At 34.9% G+C, this 20,923-nt stretch overlaps 1 protein-coding gene across 1 annotated transcript in view; it reads right to left on the bottom strand.

Moving 5' to 3' along the window:
* ZFPM2 (zinc finger protein, FOG family member 2) overlaps window positions 1–20,923 on the bottom strand; it is a 322,873-nt gene that overhangs the window by 227,739 nt on the left and 74,211 nt on the right. Inside the window, exon 3 of the mRNA XM_032182033.1 lies at window positions 8,056–8,157. Within this exon, the coding sequence (XP_032037924.1) occupies window positions 8,056–8,157 (102 nt within the window). The remainder of the gene's footprint in view (window positions 1–8,055; window positions 8,158–20,923) is intronic.

The following is a 20,923-nucleotide window of genomic DNA, read 5'->3' as shown; positions in this document are numbered from 1 at the left end:
TAATTAGAAACATAAAATCAAATGTGTGTTAATCTGGTATCATTAAGTTAAACACAAATACTGAAGTCGGGGTCAGAATTTAGACAGGGATATTGCCCTTAGGACACTCTTGCCATCCCATGACCACTCTATTCAGCTCCATTTCCAGACTCAGAACCATTCTGAACTGTGTAATTTTATTGGGTAAATATTCATATCCAGTTTGTCACTGACACGTCACATTAAATTTGCTTTCAGCAAAAGCTGATTCTCTCAAATGGAGGTATAATGGCTTCTGGTGATAATGTGTTTGGTTGGTTACATTATTTAAAATTTTATGTTATGATGTCTTAACAGGAAGGAAGTAAATGAGGGAAGAGGAAAATACATTCTGAAAATCAAAATATGTTCTTTAATTATATATGCTGAACACATAACACATCACTGTAGCCAAAAGAAAGCTGCCAACTTAATTAATAAAGACACTAGCATTGCTCAGTAGGTACTAGCACCCAACTGCTGCACTATTGCGTTGCATGGTAAATAACACTAAGTTGTGCATACAGTTCATTGTATTAACATATCCGTCCTTCAGCTGTTCAAGGCAATGTTCCTATGCAGTATTCCGCATGCAATAATCTTAGTTGAATTAACGAGGAAAATACAACAAAGAGCAAAATAGTTGTGAACCAATTAAATGTCCCTTTTGATTCTCACCCCATCTGTTTCCCAAAACAGACATTGTCTTCTAGTCCTTTGCAATTACCGGGGTGTTATATTGCTTTTATGACCACACTACAGTAGAGACAGCTGAAAAGTGCAAAGCTTTCTGCCAGCCTCTGCAGGTCCCTTGGTGCATGAAACTACAAGAAACAATGTATTGTAATGCAGATGTTCATTGATTCCCTGCAGACTTTCACAGACTACGAGTCCTTCACTGTGTGACCTACAGGGATTTGTACTTCACATAATATCCACTATATAGTGTATCATGTCCAAAGTGAAGTACCGAGTAAATCTGATCATTTGTCCCTTGCACATGCCTTTCCCAGCTATCAACTTTTTTCAGAGAACAAGAAGTCTTTTGTGCTTGAAACATAAATGCCAATCAAAATAGAATACAATTCTAATGTGTATCACTTTTCATTCAGAGTCCAGTTTTACAGTTCAGGATGATGTTCTTGCCTCATGATGTACATATACAAGTAGAAAAGAATTTAGGAAGGTCCTGGATCAAATGAAATTGAGTCTATTTAGTCTGAAAACTTGCTCACTTGCAGATTAAGGTAGTTTCCAAAGCACAATTTACACCTAAAATACTGAAAATGAAAAGCCATGCTACCTCAAGTAAATATTTCACAACTGGGTAAATAAAGGCCCAGAAATATTATACAAATGCCATCAAACTAAACACTAATAGACTTGAAGGTTTTAGATAGTTTCACTTTTCTGAAGCATTTGGACAAACATTAAAATGAAGTTCTGTGTTTGAAAATATTCTAAAAGGCTACTTGTTTGAACAAAATTAAAGCTCTACACATTTAAAATGTGTAGAATGAGAAAATGTTACTTCTAAACTAGGTGCATTTCCATAGCACCTAATTTTTAAACATAATTTAAATTTACATAAATGTTACTTGCATGAAACGATGTTAAGGAAATGGCATCTCTAATGACAAAACAGTTGAGTGCTTGATAAGGGCTCCAGTAGCCAGCGATTAACTTCATTGATATTTTATGTCACAAGTCAAATACGGTAAGGTTTATCTCCAAGTTTATAGAATCTTACAATATTTGCACCTTGAACCATGAAAAGGATTCCACAGAAGTCACCATAAGAGCAAGTGACTTCAAGATAGTAAATATCTCTTTGTTTTCAATACTTAGAACTGCCTATTGTGAAAACACCTCAATTTTCTTTTAAAGCCTTGGTGACTGCCATTTCTGGTTAGCTGGCATATGGTCAGGAGTGGACATAGAATTAAAAACTCTCCTCATGACTTGATTTTATCTTTTACACCTACTCAGTAGCTCATGCAACAGTCTGTTCCCTACAAACAGACTTGCATGTAGGAAAGATGGCTGCAAATACTAGGTTGCTACTTCCATGTTAGTTCACACAACCACTCTCATTTTCTCATCTTTCAGGGTTTTAGAGGGAACAGCCTGGCAACAAGATCAATTGCCTTGCAGAAGAGATAGTTTCTGTACTAGCAACATCTGTTCAAGGGTGTAAAAGAAGGAAGAAAACCTTTCTTCTGGTAAAGGAAAGCTAATTACATGTGCCAAAGGAAAGTTCTGGGCACTGAGGCTAAATAATATGAAATGGGCCACATCTATGTGTTGGGAGACTCCCTTAGCCTTTCAGTAGGTTACTGCATACAAATTACCTATTGAGAAGGCTCCCTGCAATGCTCCCTGAAATTTGGGAATTATTTTGGAAGAGTGCCAGCTGGCCTCAACCACAATCATGCCAGGGACATTTTTGGCACTTCACTGGTATGTATTCTTCAGTTTCTGTGACTACTGAATTCACTAACATATGTGTAGCCTAGTTTTCCTTACAGCTCTTAGCCTTGCATCTTCTCTTTACAAGAGGAACATGCTGAACATGCTCATCAGGTTAGAGCAGAGAGGTGGGGCCCTCAGAAGGGTTTGCACCAGCTGCTACAGCCAGCAGAATAATTTCTCAGTCCCACCACCTCAGCACTGCCCCTGGACAAAAGTACCACATCCTGGTGCTCTTATTTTTGGCTCCTATATAACATGCTTGCATGTTATACACTAATATTGACTTTTAAAATATTGTATATTTAAATACCAGTTTTTACCATCATTTGATGATATAAGAATCTCAGCTTTTGTCACAAAAAATGTGGGGGATGTCTTCAAGACTTCATGCTTCTAGCAGACATTTGATAGCAAGTCACAATGATGTATGGATAAAATCACTAAGTACACTACTAAGGTTAAACAAGGTGAATATAATGCAAGAGTACCTGGGGAAAAATGGTTTTAGTTAAGCAATCAGACCTCAAATAGAACAATGCCTTGCAGAGGTCTGCACTGCTGACAGTTTCAGGTAATCAACAGTAAGCTGTGCTATGCATGAAAAGGCCTGGGAACACCACAGTCCTTGAAGACCTGGTTCAGTTCTATGTACAAGAGTGAAAATTATTTGAAACACTTAACACACAGGTGTGGTGACCTCCCAAAACAGCTCCAGTATCAGAACCAAACCATGAAGTCAGAGGTTCATTCCCATTAGCTTCACCAACCTCAATAGTATTCAAGTGTCAAAATAAGACCTGCACTCTACAAGTTAATTTGATGACTATTACCCCCCTACATGGCCCCCTCTTAGTTCCAAACTAATGACAGAACCAGATCAAGATCCACAGAAATTCTCCCCATCTCCTGTATCCCCCCTCCAAACACCCTGGTATAGGAGCTGGGCTCTCTTCTTTTAATCCAATACCCACTTCACTACAGAAGATTTATTTAGACTGCCTCTTGTTTCATAAAGGGCTCCAAAAGTCTGTAGTGATTTTGACACTTTGTTATAATGTTTCTGTGACCCCCCACCCACCCCCTCCTCACATACCACACCACCACCCAGCCTCATTTTCATATGGATACAAAGCATCGGGATAAAATGATGGTTCATTATAGTGGTACAGAGCTCTTATCTTCATCCGGCAAGAGTCATTTCCTTCCAAAGATTGAAATGCAAATGTGAAAATTAATGATAACTGCATTATCTGATAGCAGAGATAATACCGATTCACTGTCAGAGTAACACACAGTCGTTCTATGATTTCCTCTGCTTCTTCACAATATTCTTCTTACTGTCAGACTATATCTATGGTTAACTATGTTTCATGGATTTTTGTTAATTTACATCAAATAGCATTTCCAAGATCTTATATCTACCACATCCCCCAATCAAAAAAGAAACGAAATCGGGACAGTAATCTCCAAGTCCTTCTTAGGGCTGGTTTAAAAAGAAAGAAAGAAAAAAAAAAAAAAAAGGAAAGAAGGAAAAAAAAAAAAAAGAAAGACTATCATTAATATCTGTTTCCATCCTGCAGTGGCCTGCCTACCAACCATTCCAATCCATATTATACACTCTTGCTTTGTAACCCAAACTGCTTAGAGTATTACGAAATAATGCAGATTTAGCCCAACAATCAATACATATTTACAGCAGTTCTTATGAATGGTTACAGGAAGTCTATTCAGAAAAGCTTTTCAAGCTACCTTTTGTAACAGGTAAAAATGTGAACCTGGCATGTGAAATGTTCACAAGGATCTTTCTGATCCACATCCTGCTAAAGCAATACTTCAGAATTCACATGAAAGACTGTGTATCTTTTATTAAAAATTCATAGCAGTGTCACATGCAGCATATCATTACTTTAAAGCACTATTTAACTTTGTATTTACTATTTTTCTTACCCTTTCTGATATATTTTAAGAAAAACACCAACTTGCAATGGTAATAAAAAGAAACTACACTGTGTTATATTTAACCATCTTAAATGTTTTTTTCTATATTCCTTGATATATGTATATGAGTCATGATGAGTCTCCTGAGATTTCACATGAGTTATGACTTCATCCTGCTTTACTATTATCAATAGTAGAAATTCTGTCAATTTACTCGAGGCAGAATTTTACACATGGGAAACTTTCACTTAATGTGTAGATGAATGTAAACAGTACATAAAAAATAACCATAAAATGGCAAAGAGAGTTGTAAGTCTTATTTTCCATTGCTTTTTTTTTTTTTTTTTTTTTTTTTCATTTTGGTTATGTGGACAAACCACATTATCTCACTTTCTACAATAATTTCAGATACATATCAAAAGAACTTATGACACTGACTTTCAAGACTATCCAACTCACAAATTCAACGTGTTCTGTAATAAAGCTGTGCTCCTATATGGCTGTGAAGGTAATAGCTTATATAGGGAATAAGGATGAAATAGTTGACAATATAGTGAATGCATTCACATTAAGAAGAGTTCTGGTATGGAAGCATGGAACCTCTAGGATATTTCATTCACAGTTCCCCAAGATGGGCAGGCTTACATAGAATAGATATGCAGTAAGAAAGGGGATGATCTTATTCTTGTGTGATTGATAGTCTGTAGAAGACATGTAGGAGATACTCCTTTTGTTCATTATCTGTTAAAACACTGATCACTTTCTTCATGTGCACTGATAACCTAGCAATAATACAAAGGATTATCATATATATAATACATGCATATTGCTATATGCATATACTATGTGCATCTACACATATCAAGGCATGCATCTGATAACAAACAGTATATTTAAGGCTGTAAAATGGTCTCTATTTCCACTTTTAAAGAATAAATCTTTTCATATAAAATTTGTTCAAGCCCAGTCTTGCAGATTTTATTTATTTATTTATTTATTTATTCCTTCTGCTGTTGGCCATACAGGAAAAAGAATCAGGTCCTTTACTGTGTATCTATACACAGTCTATTGACCTCAGTTTCCATTATTTAGGAGTTGTCTTCTCATTAAAAAGAACTTAAAAAAAAAAAAAAAAAAAGGACAAAACCAATGAACCAATGAAAATTACAGATAACAAAATATGTGTATATTCAGGTAACAAAGTGACTACATAGAGTACGCATTATCACTGCAGAAATTCTTTATTGGTCAGTGAAGGTTGCAAGTTTATGTGATTTCAAAGACTGCATCAGCGGTAACTCTTTGAAGCTACAGCACATTTAACTGTAGATTTTTCATAAAGTGGAAGGAAGGAAGGAAGGAAGGAAGGAAGGAAGGAAGGAAGGAAGGAAGGAAGGAAGGAAGGAAGGAAGGAAGAGCTCTAAATTTATAAAGAATTTTCCTTGAGTTGTCAAGTTGTCACAGTTCAGACTTCCAGTCTATCAACTTGCATCGTGAAGAACACATTTCCTTGGTTTCTGAGAGAGCTTTATCTCGGTAGGAAGACCAGATGTAGACTCCATAACAAACTATGACTAGCTACTCATAAAGATAGCATCTATACTGTGAGCTGGTGAAGTTAAGTAAACCTAAGTTTTTAATGGCTTTTTTTTCTGCGGTGCTAGCATAAACCCCTAAATAAGCAAAATATTTCATTCTTTGGGTTTGTTTGTTTGTTTTAAAGATCTAAAAGAAGTTATCATTTTTCTTGTACTGCATGGCTGAAATTAATTTCTGTGGTGTTTTTTTGTTTGTTTTTCCCATATCAATAAATAACCAAATTCATTTCAAAAAGCATGCATGATGGAGAGCATGTCATGGGGTATATATCCATTCCTTTCCAACCTTCATACATACTATTCCCTTTAAAAAAATCTGTACTTAAATAAAACAAAGCTCTTCATTTCATGTCATTGGCCAATCATTTGCAGAAGTTAAACCGCAACCCATGTCAAAGCTATCAATAAATATGTATTACACATCTTACTGTTTGATATCTTGCCGTTTAACCAAACTTTTTTTTTTCCAACAAAAAAGTCATAAAAATGTATCTTAAACGTTTCTATAAAATAGCTCATAAAAAAGACAACAGCCAACACAAATACATTTTCAACTATGTTGAATACTATGTTATACACTAAACAATGAAAAAAATGTATATATTTAAGATAGAATTTATTTCTAATGATTTTTTTTCAAGCCATATGTTAATCATTGACAGCCTTTAAATCTGCAGTTAAGTTAAAAAAGGTTATTCTGGTCCATCCACGGATGCCCTTTGTATTACTTCAAATGTACTGTAGTGTACTTTATTACAAGATCTTGTTTTCATATAACACCATAGTGCTTTATATAAAGTATCAACTTACTTGTATATTATCGTTAAGACCATTTTAAATGACATCATAACAATCAGATTTACTATGTCTTCATTTTTGTTTGCATTGCATTTTCCAGGTGCTGGTTTCAGAAAATTACCATTAGCGTTATTCTTTTCCTCATGAAGAGCACACAGTAATTTGCAAAATCAAGCAAGGATGAAAATGTGATTGAAATACAGGATATTTTTTTTCTAATGAAATATTATTATTGAATTATAAATTATTAATATAACACTTCTGAAACTCTTTTCTGACATGTTCATCCTTTTTAGGGAAAATGTTTATTAGAGATACAGCTATTCTAAGTGTATGTCTAGCTTCAGATGCACATTTTCCAAAAGCAAAATTAAAATATATTAAATATAATGGATTTTTAAGGCCCTACCTAGAGTCCATACCCATGAAAACACTGATGAACTTAACTGCAAAATCACCTCATTCAAAAATACAGTTTACCCCTTTGTCTTAGGTACTTTTATGATACAACAGAGGTTTTACATATTTATATTGAACAGATATTTGGAAAGTATTCCCATGCTACCATCACTTTTTATACCTTAGCAATACTGTGCTTGCACCTCCTTAGAAGTGCGTAATAGAAAAATATTAACATGAATTAATGTTTTACTGTGAACTTCTAACAGCATATTGTCTACAATCTATGTTTCTCTTTCAACCAAGATCAATGACCAGGTTTACTAAATGATATCAAGTTCAAACTGATAATCAAAGTCCTTGAAAATGTCAGTAGTTTCCATGCCTGTTTGTTAATCTCAACATGCTGCTAAATATAAGCACAAAGTTTGTGGGGGTACAATGGTGTCTGGTTGGTCTGGCCTCAGAAAATATAGCAGAAAAACTTCTATCTTAATACAGACATGGAACTGGGAATTTACTGATAAATTGTAATCCTAAAATATTAAGCATCAACACTTTCCTTTATATCAAGAAAATGTGTAAGACATTCCATGTGAAACAATTTACACAATGGTATAGCCAAAACCATTTTTTACTCAAGATCTTTCTCTTAGTCCTTATTCATTAATATCTTGGATGCCAAAAGATCGTTAAAGAAACAGTTCATTAAAAAACAATACAAGGCAGAACACAGCCAATAATAATAATAATAATAACAAAAACAACAACAATAATATAGAAAATCTCTAGTTTAAGAGATTTCTCATGGCTTTCAGTTGTTTTTTCCTACCTGGCCCATCCCAATCTTCTGCCTCTGCAGCAAGCTGCCCTGGTTTTTCTGACCTTGAATCACCCTCAGATTCTGCTACCCCCTGGATGCCTTCTTCATTGCCTGAAAAAAACAATCCAAGAAGTACCTTTTTGAGATATTTAAATAATGACTTTTAGGCAGTTCTTCTTCAATATCCAAACAACTGCTTATAGGTAAGTGAAAATATATTCATATTGATAAACAGAGAGGAAATGGAAGAAAAAAAAAAAAAAGTATTATTAGACATGTAAATGTCTGTGAGTTTCCAATGAATAAAACAAGCTCCAATCCTTCCAGTTCTGTGGAGAGACAAGTCTTGGTAATCAGTGTATATTCCATAGACTTAAAAAAAAAAAAGAAAAGAAAAAAAAAAAGAATCACAACTAGCACCTATTCTGTAAACTTACATACCAAGTCATTAAGTTTATATGCATAAATGAGAGAAACAAATGAGCTCATTACTCCCCAGATAGAGGGGTGATTAAGGAAAATATTCTTTCACTTAAATGTTTTCTTGAATTGACACCTGACACCTAACTGTTGTTTATGCTTTGCAGATTAATGACACTGTACAAATACATGGTCTACTAACTATGCTGGCTTTCCTGGCTACTAGTGGGAGACCTAATCTATGGTATTTAGGCATTTAAGGAATTTCTGCTTAAAGGTTTCAAGCCAGCTACCCTATGACAGCTTTCTCCCCATCGAGCTTAATCTAAAAAAAAATAACATTTGTAGTGAATTTGAGGGTTTTCACCACCAATCTGAGAATATCTGTCTGCCTTCAGAAACTATCTAGTTCAAGGTAGCACATAAGGCATACTGAACATTACAAGCAGGTAAATTTTTAGAGGTGGCCACTTTATTATTATTTGAAGAATTATTAATTGAATGTCAAATTATTTTGGTTAAAGAAAGTTACTAATTAAGCTCTATGCAAACATACTTTGAAATAACCACTACAAACATACAAACTGAAGGTAAAGGGTTAAAATATTAACACAAAATAGTATGGCCACAGTAATGTGCTAAATGATCTGTCAGGCTGCTTATGCCAGCCAGTAATTTGGTGCATTTATAGAAATTATTTATTTTTTTACTACTAATTAATCCAAAAATCCTTAAATAGGAAGAGATTTTGAAGAATGGGAGAAGTTGAACCTGCTCAATTAACTGCATTGGTCAAAGAGGACTGATTTGCAGTTTACATTTTATAACAATCTAGAAGCAAACTTTAAAAAAAATGAGTTCCACAGAAAAGTGGCAGCATTAAAAAAATGCATAATATTTCCAAATTTGGAAATCAGACTGTTTGTTGATTTGACAACAGTAAAGTGAGGAGAAAAAAGCAGAACAATTAAGTAGTAACTTGCATTTTTTTCCCCACTTATGATAACAAAAGCTTTTATTAACAACATAGGTAGAGAAATGTGATTACAACAAACCATGCCAGATCCCCATACATTATCATTGGAGCTATATTTATACCAGATAAGATTGCGACACAGAGTTTTCAAGTACATGATCATATACAAGCACTATAAAGTATAAACTTCATGAGCATATGTAACATCTTATATTAACATATTCTTCCTTGAAAACAATTTTTGAAATCCTATGTATAAGGTAAACTGGTAAACTACTTCTCACACAAACACAACACTATATTCACTCTAGACTCTTGATAATGAAAATTAATTCTTAAGTAATAACAATATAGCTCAGTGTATTCATTGTCATTTAAAGCTAAAATAAATCAAGAATAATGAGTATAATTTTTTATTAAACATGCTGTATACTTTTACCAAGGCATTTGAAGCTGACATGGTGAAGTTTAATCTGAAGTTACCTTTCAGAAGACGTTCATAAGGAGTAACGCAGAAAAAGTTATCAAGTAGTCTTATCGATTATTTGGCTTTACCAACTACCCTATTTTGTACTAGCATTTGTGCAGTTAGCTTGTAGTAACCAAAAGAGCTCTGCCCTTTTTTTTTTTTCTTTGCAAGTTTGTGGACTAAAGAATGTATCAGATATTTTTACCTTCTTATTTCTACCTTCATAGCTACCTACAGCTGCAACAAATTGCTTGTTATTGAAGGGACACAAAGGACAACTCGCCAAGACACAAACCTGGCAAAATCAACTCCAGTTCTTTCCAAAATGCTAGAGAACACTTCACAGTACTATTCTATATCAGACTATTCTGTTGAGTTTCTAACTCAAGCTGTATAATCACCATATACAGCTCTTCAAATGTTCTTTTCATGGAATTCTTATACTAAAGGAAATTATTTTCTTCCACTGTAAACAATAGATGTCTATGGACTAAATGAGAGCAACAATAACAAAAAGATAGGAATAACAACAATTATTTTAGATAAATGCCAAGGATGGAAAATTTTAGCTCCAAAATATAGAATGTTTTCCAGGTTATAATACATGCAAACCTGGTGTTAGCATGCAAATTTGAGCATTCTTTCAATCAGTGCAACCAACCAGAACATCAAACAAACAAAACTATTAGAATTGAAAGAGGAGGGGGAGAAACTTATGTGAAAAGATTGGGCTGAAGGGTAAAAGAAGGACAGAGTTACAGCTTAGGTATACAACCTACAGCATACAGTAATTAAGTATTTGGGAGATGAGAAAAGATCTGAAAATTTATGTTAGCAGATGGCTTAACTTTTCATTAACTTGTTTTTTCAGTGTCTCATGAAGTATGGTGTTACGTGTTCTCCATAACCAAGTTTTCATGAATTAATGCATGTCCTGTGCAAATAGAACAAAATACGGAGAATTTACAATAAAGATAAAGTTTGTTTTGTATCTAAAGCTATTTTTCATTATTTACATCAATATTTTCTTCTAAGCATCTTCCAAGGCCACATGTTACACACCTGAAATATCTCAACACTGACTACTGTATCCCCGTACTACTATCCCTCCATACTGAAGCAATCTCCTTGTGAAACCAACTGTCTAGATAGTACTGTGAAGCAATTCTAACCTAGGCTCAGATGAGTATCAAGGTCAGATGAAAATGTCCAAGTTGATCCACTTGCTGCTACATAGACTGCAACTTTAAAAAGCCAAAAGGAGGCTTAGCTCAAGAGTTAATAACAAAATACATCTCTCAAGCTTTTTTTCTTTTCTGTCCCCATAGTGTTGCTTTAGCAACTAACATTTGTTCAGCACAAAGGAGTTTATTTACTCACAGTATTTCTTTTCTTTCCATTGTTTACTCTTTTTGTTCATTCACAGACTATATTTCAGTCTCAATAAGACTATTTATTTAATATTTGTTTTAAAACTGATTACATTTTTCTCTGTTTTATAAGTGTAGACATTTAATTGGATCCAGGACACATTTTTTTCTTTCTTTCTTCCATGCCAAAACAAGTGCTTTATATATACCACCTACTTTTCTGCTAACCTGTTGAATCATTTCAAATTCCACCAGGTCTTTTTTCTCATGCTTATTTATTTGCTTTGCTGCTCAGTTACATTTTATTTTTAAGTTAAAGGATAAATATTATTTTTTTTTACCATGAACAACAAATAGCATTACAGAAGTATCATCAATGATAAATGCTGCTTCTACTGTAGTTTCTCCTTACAGTGACTATGATCAGTAAGCAAACATCGTCCTTAAAAGAACATTACTGTGGTTACAAAAACACTCATAAACAAGAATCTGTTATATTATATAGTATGTTTAGTCAAGGGTCAATTAAGCCTTTTGGACTCTTAGCAACTTGGCAGAATTCATCTCAGATATCAGTAGATATCTGAAAATTAAACTAGTCCAGACTAATTATGCAGGCACTCCCATAGATAGGGAAGAGAGAAACCTCCACTGTGACTCATTCCATTCTGGGATGAGACAGGAGACCACTCTTGGTGATAGCAGAAATGAATCATCCTCTGAAACACACCAGGAACCTATCTTTAGCCAGCTGAAGTTAGGTAAAACAAATTTCTACCTTACAGTTAGGTGCTGAATACACAAAATAGTACTTGGAAAAATAAAATGAATTTCATACGTGAACAACTTCAGTACTGTAATATGAGCAGAATTTTCATCTTGACCTACTATTTCTTGCCGGAATTAACTGTTTTTTTTTTTTTTTTTTTTGTTTTTGTTTGTTTGTTTGTTTGTTTTTGTTTTTGTTTTTGTTTTTGCTCTTCAGAAACAGTTTGAAGAGGCTTTTATGTTGTTTTTATCCTAGTGTTTATTCAAGGGAGACAAGTAATAAAACTAAACCACTGTAATTCAATGTGGTACAGTTGGTCAGGGAGTCTGAACACTGTAAAAGAGACATATAACCAGAAACATACAAGAAAGAACTCTGACATCTCTGGCAATACTGCCAAATAGTAAAAGAGAGACTTGAATATACAAGTAATTTCACTTCAATCTTTTTTAAAAATTAAATACTTCCCAATTTGTACTTAATCAGCTTGTATAACACTTTATTGCAGTATTTTAAAGAATCACATGGGATAGCAATTCTTCTCAACCCTGCTGTTTTAATCCATGTGTTTCCTATCAATATTAGGCTCATACAAAAATTCTCATACAACATAACTATTGAACTTTCTTGACTAGGAATGTTACAGCAGCTGTTAGTCACTCCATAATGTATTTTTCAATCAGCTAAATCAACAAAGTATTTTTAACAATGAGCAGTTCAGAACTGACAGATCTACTTTCTTGTTCACAACTGCTTATCACAGCATTGATATCATATATGTTTTCCAGGTGCTTCCTGTAGTTAGGATACCTTCACAGAAGCCGCTTGTGGAAGATAAGGTCATAAAAGAGATGAAAAATGTGCAAGCTTCATACACGCATGGTTTTATCATCAGACAAAATAGCTTTGGGTGAAGGACTGTACCAGTTACAAACAGCGCACTGCAGCTTATATTAGAGTGAGAGAACATTAAAAGTTTGAAATTCAGTTTGTGCTCATTCTTCCTGGCAGCGTAAATGTAAACTTAAATTGTTAACATCCTAATACAGCTGTTTGGAGTGAAAAATCACTTCTCAATTATAATAAATCAGTTCAGAAATAAATTGTTATGAAGCCTGCAGCATTTTGCACTGCTAAAAGAAAAATCAGGCTTGATACAGATGCTTTGGATTCACTCACTGTAGAGTGAACATTCAGCAAGGTACATAACCTTAAGTATGCCAGTGCAACTGCTCACAAAGGGGCAGGCTTTCCAGGGGACAGAGGAGAAAGGGCTCTTTCGTCTTCCTACCACAACCTATAGTGGCAATAATACCAGACCCTAGAGAAGAATTCCAAGACTGTATAAAATAGATGCCTGAGCTTCAGGAACTATAAATTAGTATACAAACATCATCCCTCACTGTTTGCTTTATTTGCTTTATCACAGCACCTAAGACCAGTCACAGAGCTTATACAGACTGAAAATTTTGCTCTTGAATCCTCTGAAACACATAGTATGCAGGAACAGCTCTTCAGAAACAACAGTTATATAACTTTGAAACAAAGCACATACAACTTAAAATACAAATGCAATGTACTTTGTTCATTTAAAGTAACTTACTTTTTGGCAGCACATGCTATTCTTAAAAACTACCAGTGAGATCTAACAGGATGAAGCTGTTCATGTATATTAGTTCTTTTTAAAGGATTCTGTGTAAATATTTAAGAAGCAGAAGTGTTAAATTTTGATGGTCATGCAAGTTTTCAGCAGAAAATATACCTCTGAGAAAAAAAAAAAAAGAAAAAAAAAAAAAAAAAAAAGTAAATTGGGAGGGAAGCTTCCCTAATTTGTTGTGTTTGGCATCAGGTGTGAGGACAAGGCAGACAACTACAGAGACTACGGTGTCATGCAGAGGGATTTATTCTACAAGCCTTGCGGGTACTGGGGGCGAGATGAAGGGAGAGATGGTGGGAAACAGTGAGAGAGAAATCTGGTGCTATCAGCACAAGACTATTATCACTTAGTGTGATGCATATCAGAAATACATACCAAAGTCTACAGAGATTCCTTTTTCTACATATACAGTAAGTTTGAGCAAAATCTGGCTCTCAGATGACTGATTTGCTAACATACCTGGAAAAAAACAACACCTGTATATACATTAATTCCCTGACCTTTATTTTAGCTTATATTAATCATCTCAGTAGTTTGCTTCTTTGCAAACAATTATTGTTTTCTGTCATGCTGATTAACAATCATAATTTCTCCTGGGATGAATCTCATTTGAAGTAACTGTATATTTTGAGTTGTGCTAAGCACTCTTGAAATTTTTTATCCAGTACGCATCAGTCTCTTACCCTAACTTTTAGGAAAAGTCTGTGAATATCCATGTGTCAGTGAGTGCCTACATGTGTGCAAGCTGTTAACTCTCCAAAAGAATGCTAAGGAAATTGTTTTGGTTTGTATCAATATCATCACTTTAACAAAATGACATCTTGAAACAATCATTGTGTTAAAAAACTATTATTGTGTTAAAAAACTAGCATCAACTATTTCTAACCATTTCAGCTACTGCACTTTTCTCATGGGATAAGAAATTCTTGTGCAGCAAGTTCATCTAGATTTAGTTTGGTCCTCCTATTTTTCTAAATGTTTGACATGTCCTCATCATCATCTTGCTTCCTTTTGAAGTCCTCTGAAGACGCAGATCACTCATTCAAATGTATTTCCTGCAGAAAAGTAAAAGTGTCCCTGCAAATTCTTTTCCAGACTTACCTTCCAATAATCAGTTTTGTATTTTCATTTTTAGGGAGCAACTCTTGTGGCAACAGTACTACAAAGGAGTGACATTCAGCTATTTTGCTTACCTAACAATTTTCAGAGATTTAAAGGGGGGAAAAATGTTTTCTATCTTCTCAATCCTTCCCTGCTAAAATTAGAACTGCAAGAACACTATTCAAGATATTAAAGTACCAACCTTTGGTTCAAACTTATGTAGCTCTAAGCACTAGATTACAAAAACATCAGAAGCACACTTCTAAAGATATTTAGATGCCCCAAACGAAGACTGTTACTCAGTATAATTGTCAAAAAATATTTCAAAATTTGTTTCAATGGAAACTGACAATCTATGAGCTTCTAAAACATGCTGAAGCAAAATAGAGAGATGATTTCAGAGAGACTTTAGTGATTTTCAAACTGTAAGTTTGCAGAATCTTCATATTTTGACTTATTTAAGTAACAATTCAGTTCCTCCCCTGCTGTAGAAACATTATCTCTTCAAAGAATACTTCATCCTACCAAAAAAAAAAATCTAATTTTATAAAATCATCTGAAATCATCTATTATACGCACCTCCTGCTTTCATGTGCTTTCCACATAAATTGCTACATAAGCAGTGCATATCTGTTTTTACAGAGTGAAACTTTAATTTACCTTGCTGTAAACAGTTGAATGTTTTTATTTGTAATAATCAGTATTAGGTGCTTCAGTACCAAAAACTGTCAACTTGCTACCACTGGAGCGCATTTCCATATATATGCATTTTAAGCATTAAACATGGCTTCAAAAACATTTTAGCCTTCCATGAGTCAAACTAAAGAAAAGTACTTAGCAGTCATAAATAAATGCTTCCCCTTCTGTTATGTACTACCAATAATACCTTTCCTAGCAACATTTATCCAAATATGTCATAAATGTGGAATTTGCTTCTTTTTTTTTTTCCGATCCCTCAGGAGTTAAATTACTGTTGACATCTCCACTTCTGATTTATAGCATATAGCCTGTGAGAAACTCTGCTTTTCAGTCCTGGACTGACAATGATTTTTCAGGGGATGTCTCAGCACATTTCAAAAGCATTCAGAATTATTATGTTAAGAACACCAAACTAGAAGAAAAAGGCAATATAGACCTTCATTATAAATAAAATTAGTAATAGAGGTATAGTACACATGAACTAAGAACATGCAGTGAAATCTGTCATTTTGTGCATTTCATATTTTAAAGAAGATTATCCTTATTAATTTGCAATTCATATTCTGTCAAATTTGAGCTCAAATTTAAGTCAATTGAAGTTCAAGTTTTGTGACTTTCCAGAAAGGGGACATTACACTACTTGTTGTAACCAAATAATCCCTTTACTCATAGCTGTGATGGAATTCCCAATTTCTTTGTCCTTAAGAAAATCGAAATGTGCTGACTGAAAAGGCTGGAGTTGCTTTGATAAACTGCTTAAACTGAGTAAGCTGTTGAAGTGTTTCTCTCAAATAATTCTGTAAAGCTAAAATAATGTTTTCTATTTGGTTCTATGTATTTACTTCCTGAGATACAGCTAGCTAGTTTCTTTTTCAGATACAGTTTCATGTCATCTGCTTGATAACCAATTATTTCATTTCTTGATTAAAAGAAGGGTTTGCTTGTCTATCTTGGGACAATTTTTTATCCCACTGAAATGGATGCTAATACTGACATGGATTTCAGCTGGGCTGAAAATACAGCCCTAGAGATTTACATATGGGTTAGCACTAAATATAAAGGAGTATATGATAGGCAATCTTGTAGTTGCTATTCTGAATGCCTTTCCATGCTTTCAAGGGAATGGGTGAAAAAAAAATCACTCCAACATTTTCAGATATCTTCTTTCTCTTCTAGCAAGAGAAGAGGTGGTCCTCTGAGCTTGAGCAACTAGAGAAAACGAGAAAGCACAAGTGGTAGAGCACAAGACAAATGCTGATGTTCATAAGAGAAAGAAAGGTTTCCTTTCATCTTAACAGGATCCAATCTAAATGACTTAGCACCTTTGAAGACTATTATCAGAGATCCTTCTTATTGCTTATTTAGCATCTCACAAAAAGTAGATGCACAGGATTTTAAAAAGTTAAAAATAATGGGTTGTTTCGGCTGAATGCGATACGGACAAACAAACAAGAACCCGCACTCTGGGAACCATGAGAATGTAATACAGGTTCACAAATGTGCATAAAAGTCAGTAAGAGGTAACGATTGTATTTTTGGAAGAAGTAGCCCTGTGAGGTGTTGTTTAGATTTTTGTTGTCCTAGGAGATGAAAATATAGTACCACGCATACATCCTGTTTCTGCTTACTAAAAACAATTAATGTGTCCTTTATTTCCTCAGGCAGCCTACATAAATAAAATGTAATGAATTAAATAAATAAATAAATAAATTTAAAGGAATATGAGCTCCAAGAGAACAGAAGTATTGCCAGGGAAAGATAATGTCAGGCGCGGGTGGGGGGTGTCTGGTGCCAAGCAAAGCCGAGGGCTGTGCAATCACCTCTATCAGTGCTCTATCAGTGTCTACACTCCAGCCAAATCCAGAGAAAACAAGGAGTCAAAGATTCAGGTCAATAAGCTTATAGGCGATTTGCACAAACAGCTCCTCCAGCAAGGTAAAAAACAAAGTCATATTGGCTTTTCTTTTCTATTCCTTTTCTTTGAACTCCCCGGTCCAAACACACCCTGGAAATGTCAGTGTTATATGCAAGAATTTAAAGAGCTGAGCTTCTTAATCCCGTTAAGAAATAAGAACAAAGTTGCCTGTAAAGATCTCCTTATTGAGCTCAAAGTGATAATGGTATAGCTGCCTTATGCTTATCCTACTTCCACTTGCTATAGTAAAAGAGGTAGAATTTGTCAGGAAATCCATTACTAAAAGGAAGGAACCATTATTGATTAAAAGTTTTCTGGGGGAAAAAAAAAAAAAAAAAAAAAAAAAAAAAAGCTATAAATCTACTTCCTGATCCAGAAACCAAAAATAGCAAGCCCATTGTTAGTCATTACATGACTAACATGAAAGAGGCAAAGAATATTTACACAGATGAACACAGGCATACACACACAAAGTCAAACTCCAGAGAGAAAAGGAACACACAGAAACCATTCTCAAGGTAAGAGTTTGCCTGGTTTTATAGACAGTGGCATGATAGCTTTGCACATGAAGTATGAAGAGAAAGATTAATGCACAGAAGAACTTAGCTTTGCATATGCTTTTTCTTATACGAAGAATCACACTGCAGCTGTTTCCCTGAATCTCAAGCCTGGCTGCACAATCAGGTCACATGGTTTAATGTAAAAAAATCCAGTCCTAAACTGGTCTGGTGACAAAATACTGTACATGAGCAGAAAACTTCATTCAGGTTCTTAGCACAACTCTTCCAGCCAAAGCAGAATACAAGATTACAGCAGTAGGCATATGCTCAGTATGTTTAGGCCCATATATCCTCTGGATTTTGTTTGCTAAGATTTGTCTATGAGAGTTTCAGAAGGCATTAGAATCATGCAGCAACACTGATTTACTTTGGGTGTAAGTAGCAGTCTGTGCTAGAGAACCTAGAAGCACCACATCATGAAACAATCCATGCTCATCCCATCCTTTGCATTGCTTGAATCTTCCTATGTCACTAACTGAAGCACAGTTAGTAGTGGGAACCAGAAGCCATCTGCTTTCCAAGCTACCACTGCTGGCGTTAAGGCCACTGAACCTCCTCCCTTTGAGAGCTGGTGCCAAAGCTACCTGGCTTTACAGTAACTATGGGAAGCCTATGCAAGAGGAACAAGCACAATAGCTGTGCTATGAGCAAAAAGCTGGAGAATTCAACATAATTGCCTTTTAATTCAAGAAATCAAGAGACAGATATGTCTTCTCTCTCTAATTATCGTATGTGTATATGTATGTTCCTCCATTCACAGAAACAGTCCCACATTTTCTATTGTCCCTCCATTTTCTTCTCTTGCCATTTTCCTTCTTTGAACACAGCTACTTAACTATCTACTAATCTCAAGTGATCTCTCTCATTGCTCAAGATAACTTTTCCCTTGAAAGTTAATCCCTCACTGAACACTTCTGCTAAGAAGGTCACAAGGAATTGTAATTTGTTCAGCCGGTTCTCACCCTTGTGACGTGGACAAAGCTCCTATTGTCTTTGCTGTGTACAAAGAGGAAGAGGTGTTACACCCACAGGAGGATGTCAAACTTACTAAGTAAGAGATGAGAACATTTTTGATTTTGCTAAGGGTATCTAAGTAGGATGATAGCAATCTGAGACTCAAAAGCCACTGATAAACTACTTCACAGTTCAAATGAACTTGATTTAATGCTTTGCTTTTGTCTCATGAACTCCAACTTTGTGCCTTTCGTATTGCTCTGCTGTTTGCACTCCCTTCTTGTACCCCTCCTCTGTTGGTTTTTTTTTTTTTTAGTCCTATCAAGGCTCCAGTTCACTTTTATCATCTTTGTTAACATCTCCTTATTCTCCATTTTCTACCTATGAAACCTAATTATCTAGTCTATCTATCACTTTTGCACAGGAAACACGCTGCTTTCTCTTCATCCAGACCATCTTTGTCTGAGTAGAGTACAAACCCTGGGGCTAATTTAATGAATCTTCTAGATCTGAATTTAATCTAAATTCATCGTAATCTGGTACAGAATCTGACCCCAGATACCCACTATCTGAACACTGCACAGAAAGACTTCTTCAGCAGCAGAGGTTCCAGGAAGATATGGCCTTTGTGTGGAGGCATCATGAGATACCCTCTTTATCTGCAGTACAGAAATCTGCAGTAACTGAGCATAAGCAGCAACTTTCAAAGGCCCCAAACTAACAAAATGCAATTCATCTTCACCAAGACAACTTCCCACTAATATTTTAGTTTCTACTCCAAAGACTGAGCTTCCTAATGGAAGCACTCTATGACTATATTTTATTAAAAAATAAAAAATAAAAAAAATAACACACAAAACAAACAACAACAACGACAACAACAAAAAAAAACCACACAATACCTTTCTCCTCATCTCATTATCAAGCTTACAAACAAATCAGACTTCTAGATACCATTTTTTCTAAGGTTCTTCTAAAATATCCATTCTTGGATAGGAAAATTCATCTCAAAGGTTGAAAATGTATCATTTCAAGCTTAAAACTATACCTGATAGTAGGTTGCTAATGGCCATTTTTGCTTTTAGCATTTACGTACTTAAACACTGGTCACTTCTTCATGCTTGTGTGTAAGTAGAATATGTAGGAACAATTACTCATATGTGGCAAAGTTAATTGCAGTTTTGTTGTATTGCAAAAGTGGTGGTGGGTGGGGGTGGAGGTGGAGGTGGGGGTGGAATTTTCCAGATTTCTTATTGTAAAAGCCATTAATGAGCAAAAGGAGAAGAGAAAAATAATAGCCAAAAGTCATAATTTTGAAAACAGGGAAGTTGTAAAATGACATGTAGCTCAATCAATGTGATTAATTTGCTTCACACTTTGCAAAGGCTTTCGCCTTCGCCTTCTAATTCTGGCAACTATTCTGCTGAATCAATCTCACAAACCTAAATTAATAAGGTGTGAATGACAAGTATAGCTTTATAAAGGTTAGCTGTTTGTAATTTAGACAATAAGGGACTGCTCTCTGCTTATAATACAATCAGGAATAGTTTGACAGGAAAATCTCTTCAGTCAAGAAGCCAAAGTTATCATGAATCCATATGTCCTCTACTTTCACTCATCTCAACGAATTGTTAGCTCAGTAAATTTTTACTTTCAGTAGCCAGGTTCTATAGTTAAAAGCCTTTGTTCTCAGATGATTATTACATTTACGTAGCTGGGGAATTATGAAAAGCAGACCATGTGTGAGCCTTGAAAACACCTCCTTCCCAACACTGATGTCATTTGTTGCCCAAATCTCTGCATTCATGCAGGAATACTCCTCAGTTCACCTATCCTCTAGGAAGAATTCCCAGGGGATGAAAATGGGAATGCACAACTGATGAACATTCAATAACCTCCCCTCAGTTTCTAGAACTTTTCATGGTCTCCACTAGCAAGAGGAGAATGCAGAGATAGCATAAAGGATTCCCATGCAAATCCTGTTATT

The sequence above is a fragment of the Aythya fuligula genome, chromosome 2, assembly GCF_009819795.1.
Source record: "Aythya fuligula isolate bAytFul2 chromosome 2, bAytFul2.pri, whole genome shotgun sequence".
Lineage (NCBI taxonomy): Eukaryota > Metazoa > Chordata > Aves > Anseriformes > Anatidae > Aythya > Aythya fuligula.
Note: the sequence above shows the minus strand (reverse complement) of the source record. Positions and strands in the feature narration are given on the sequence as shown.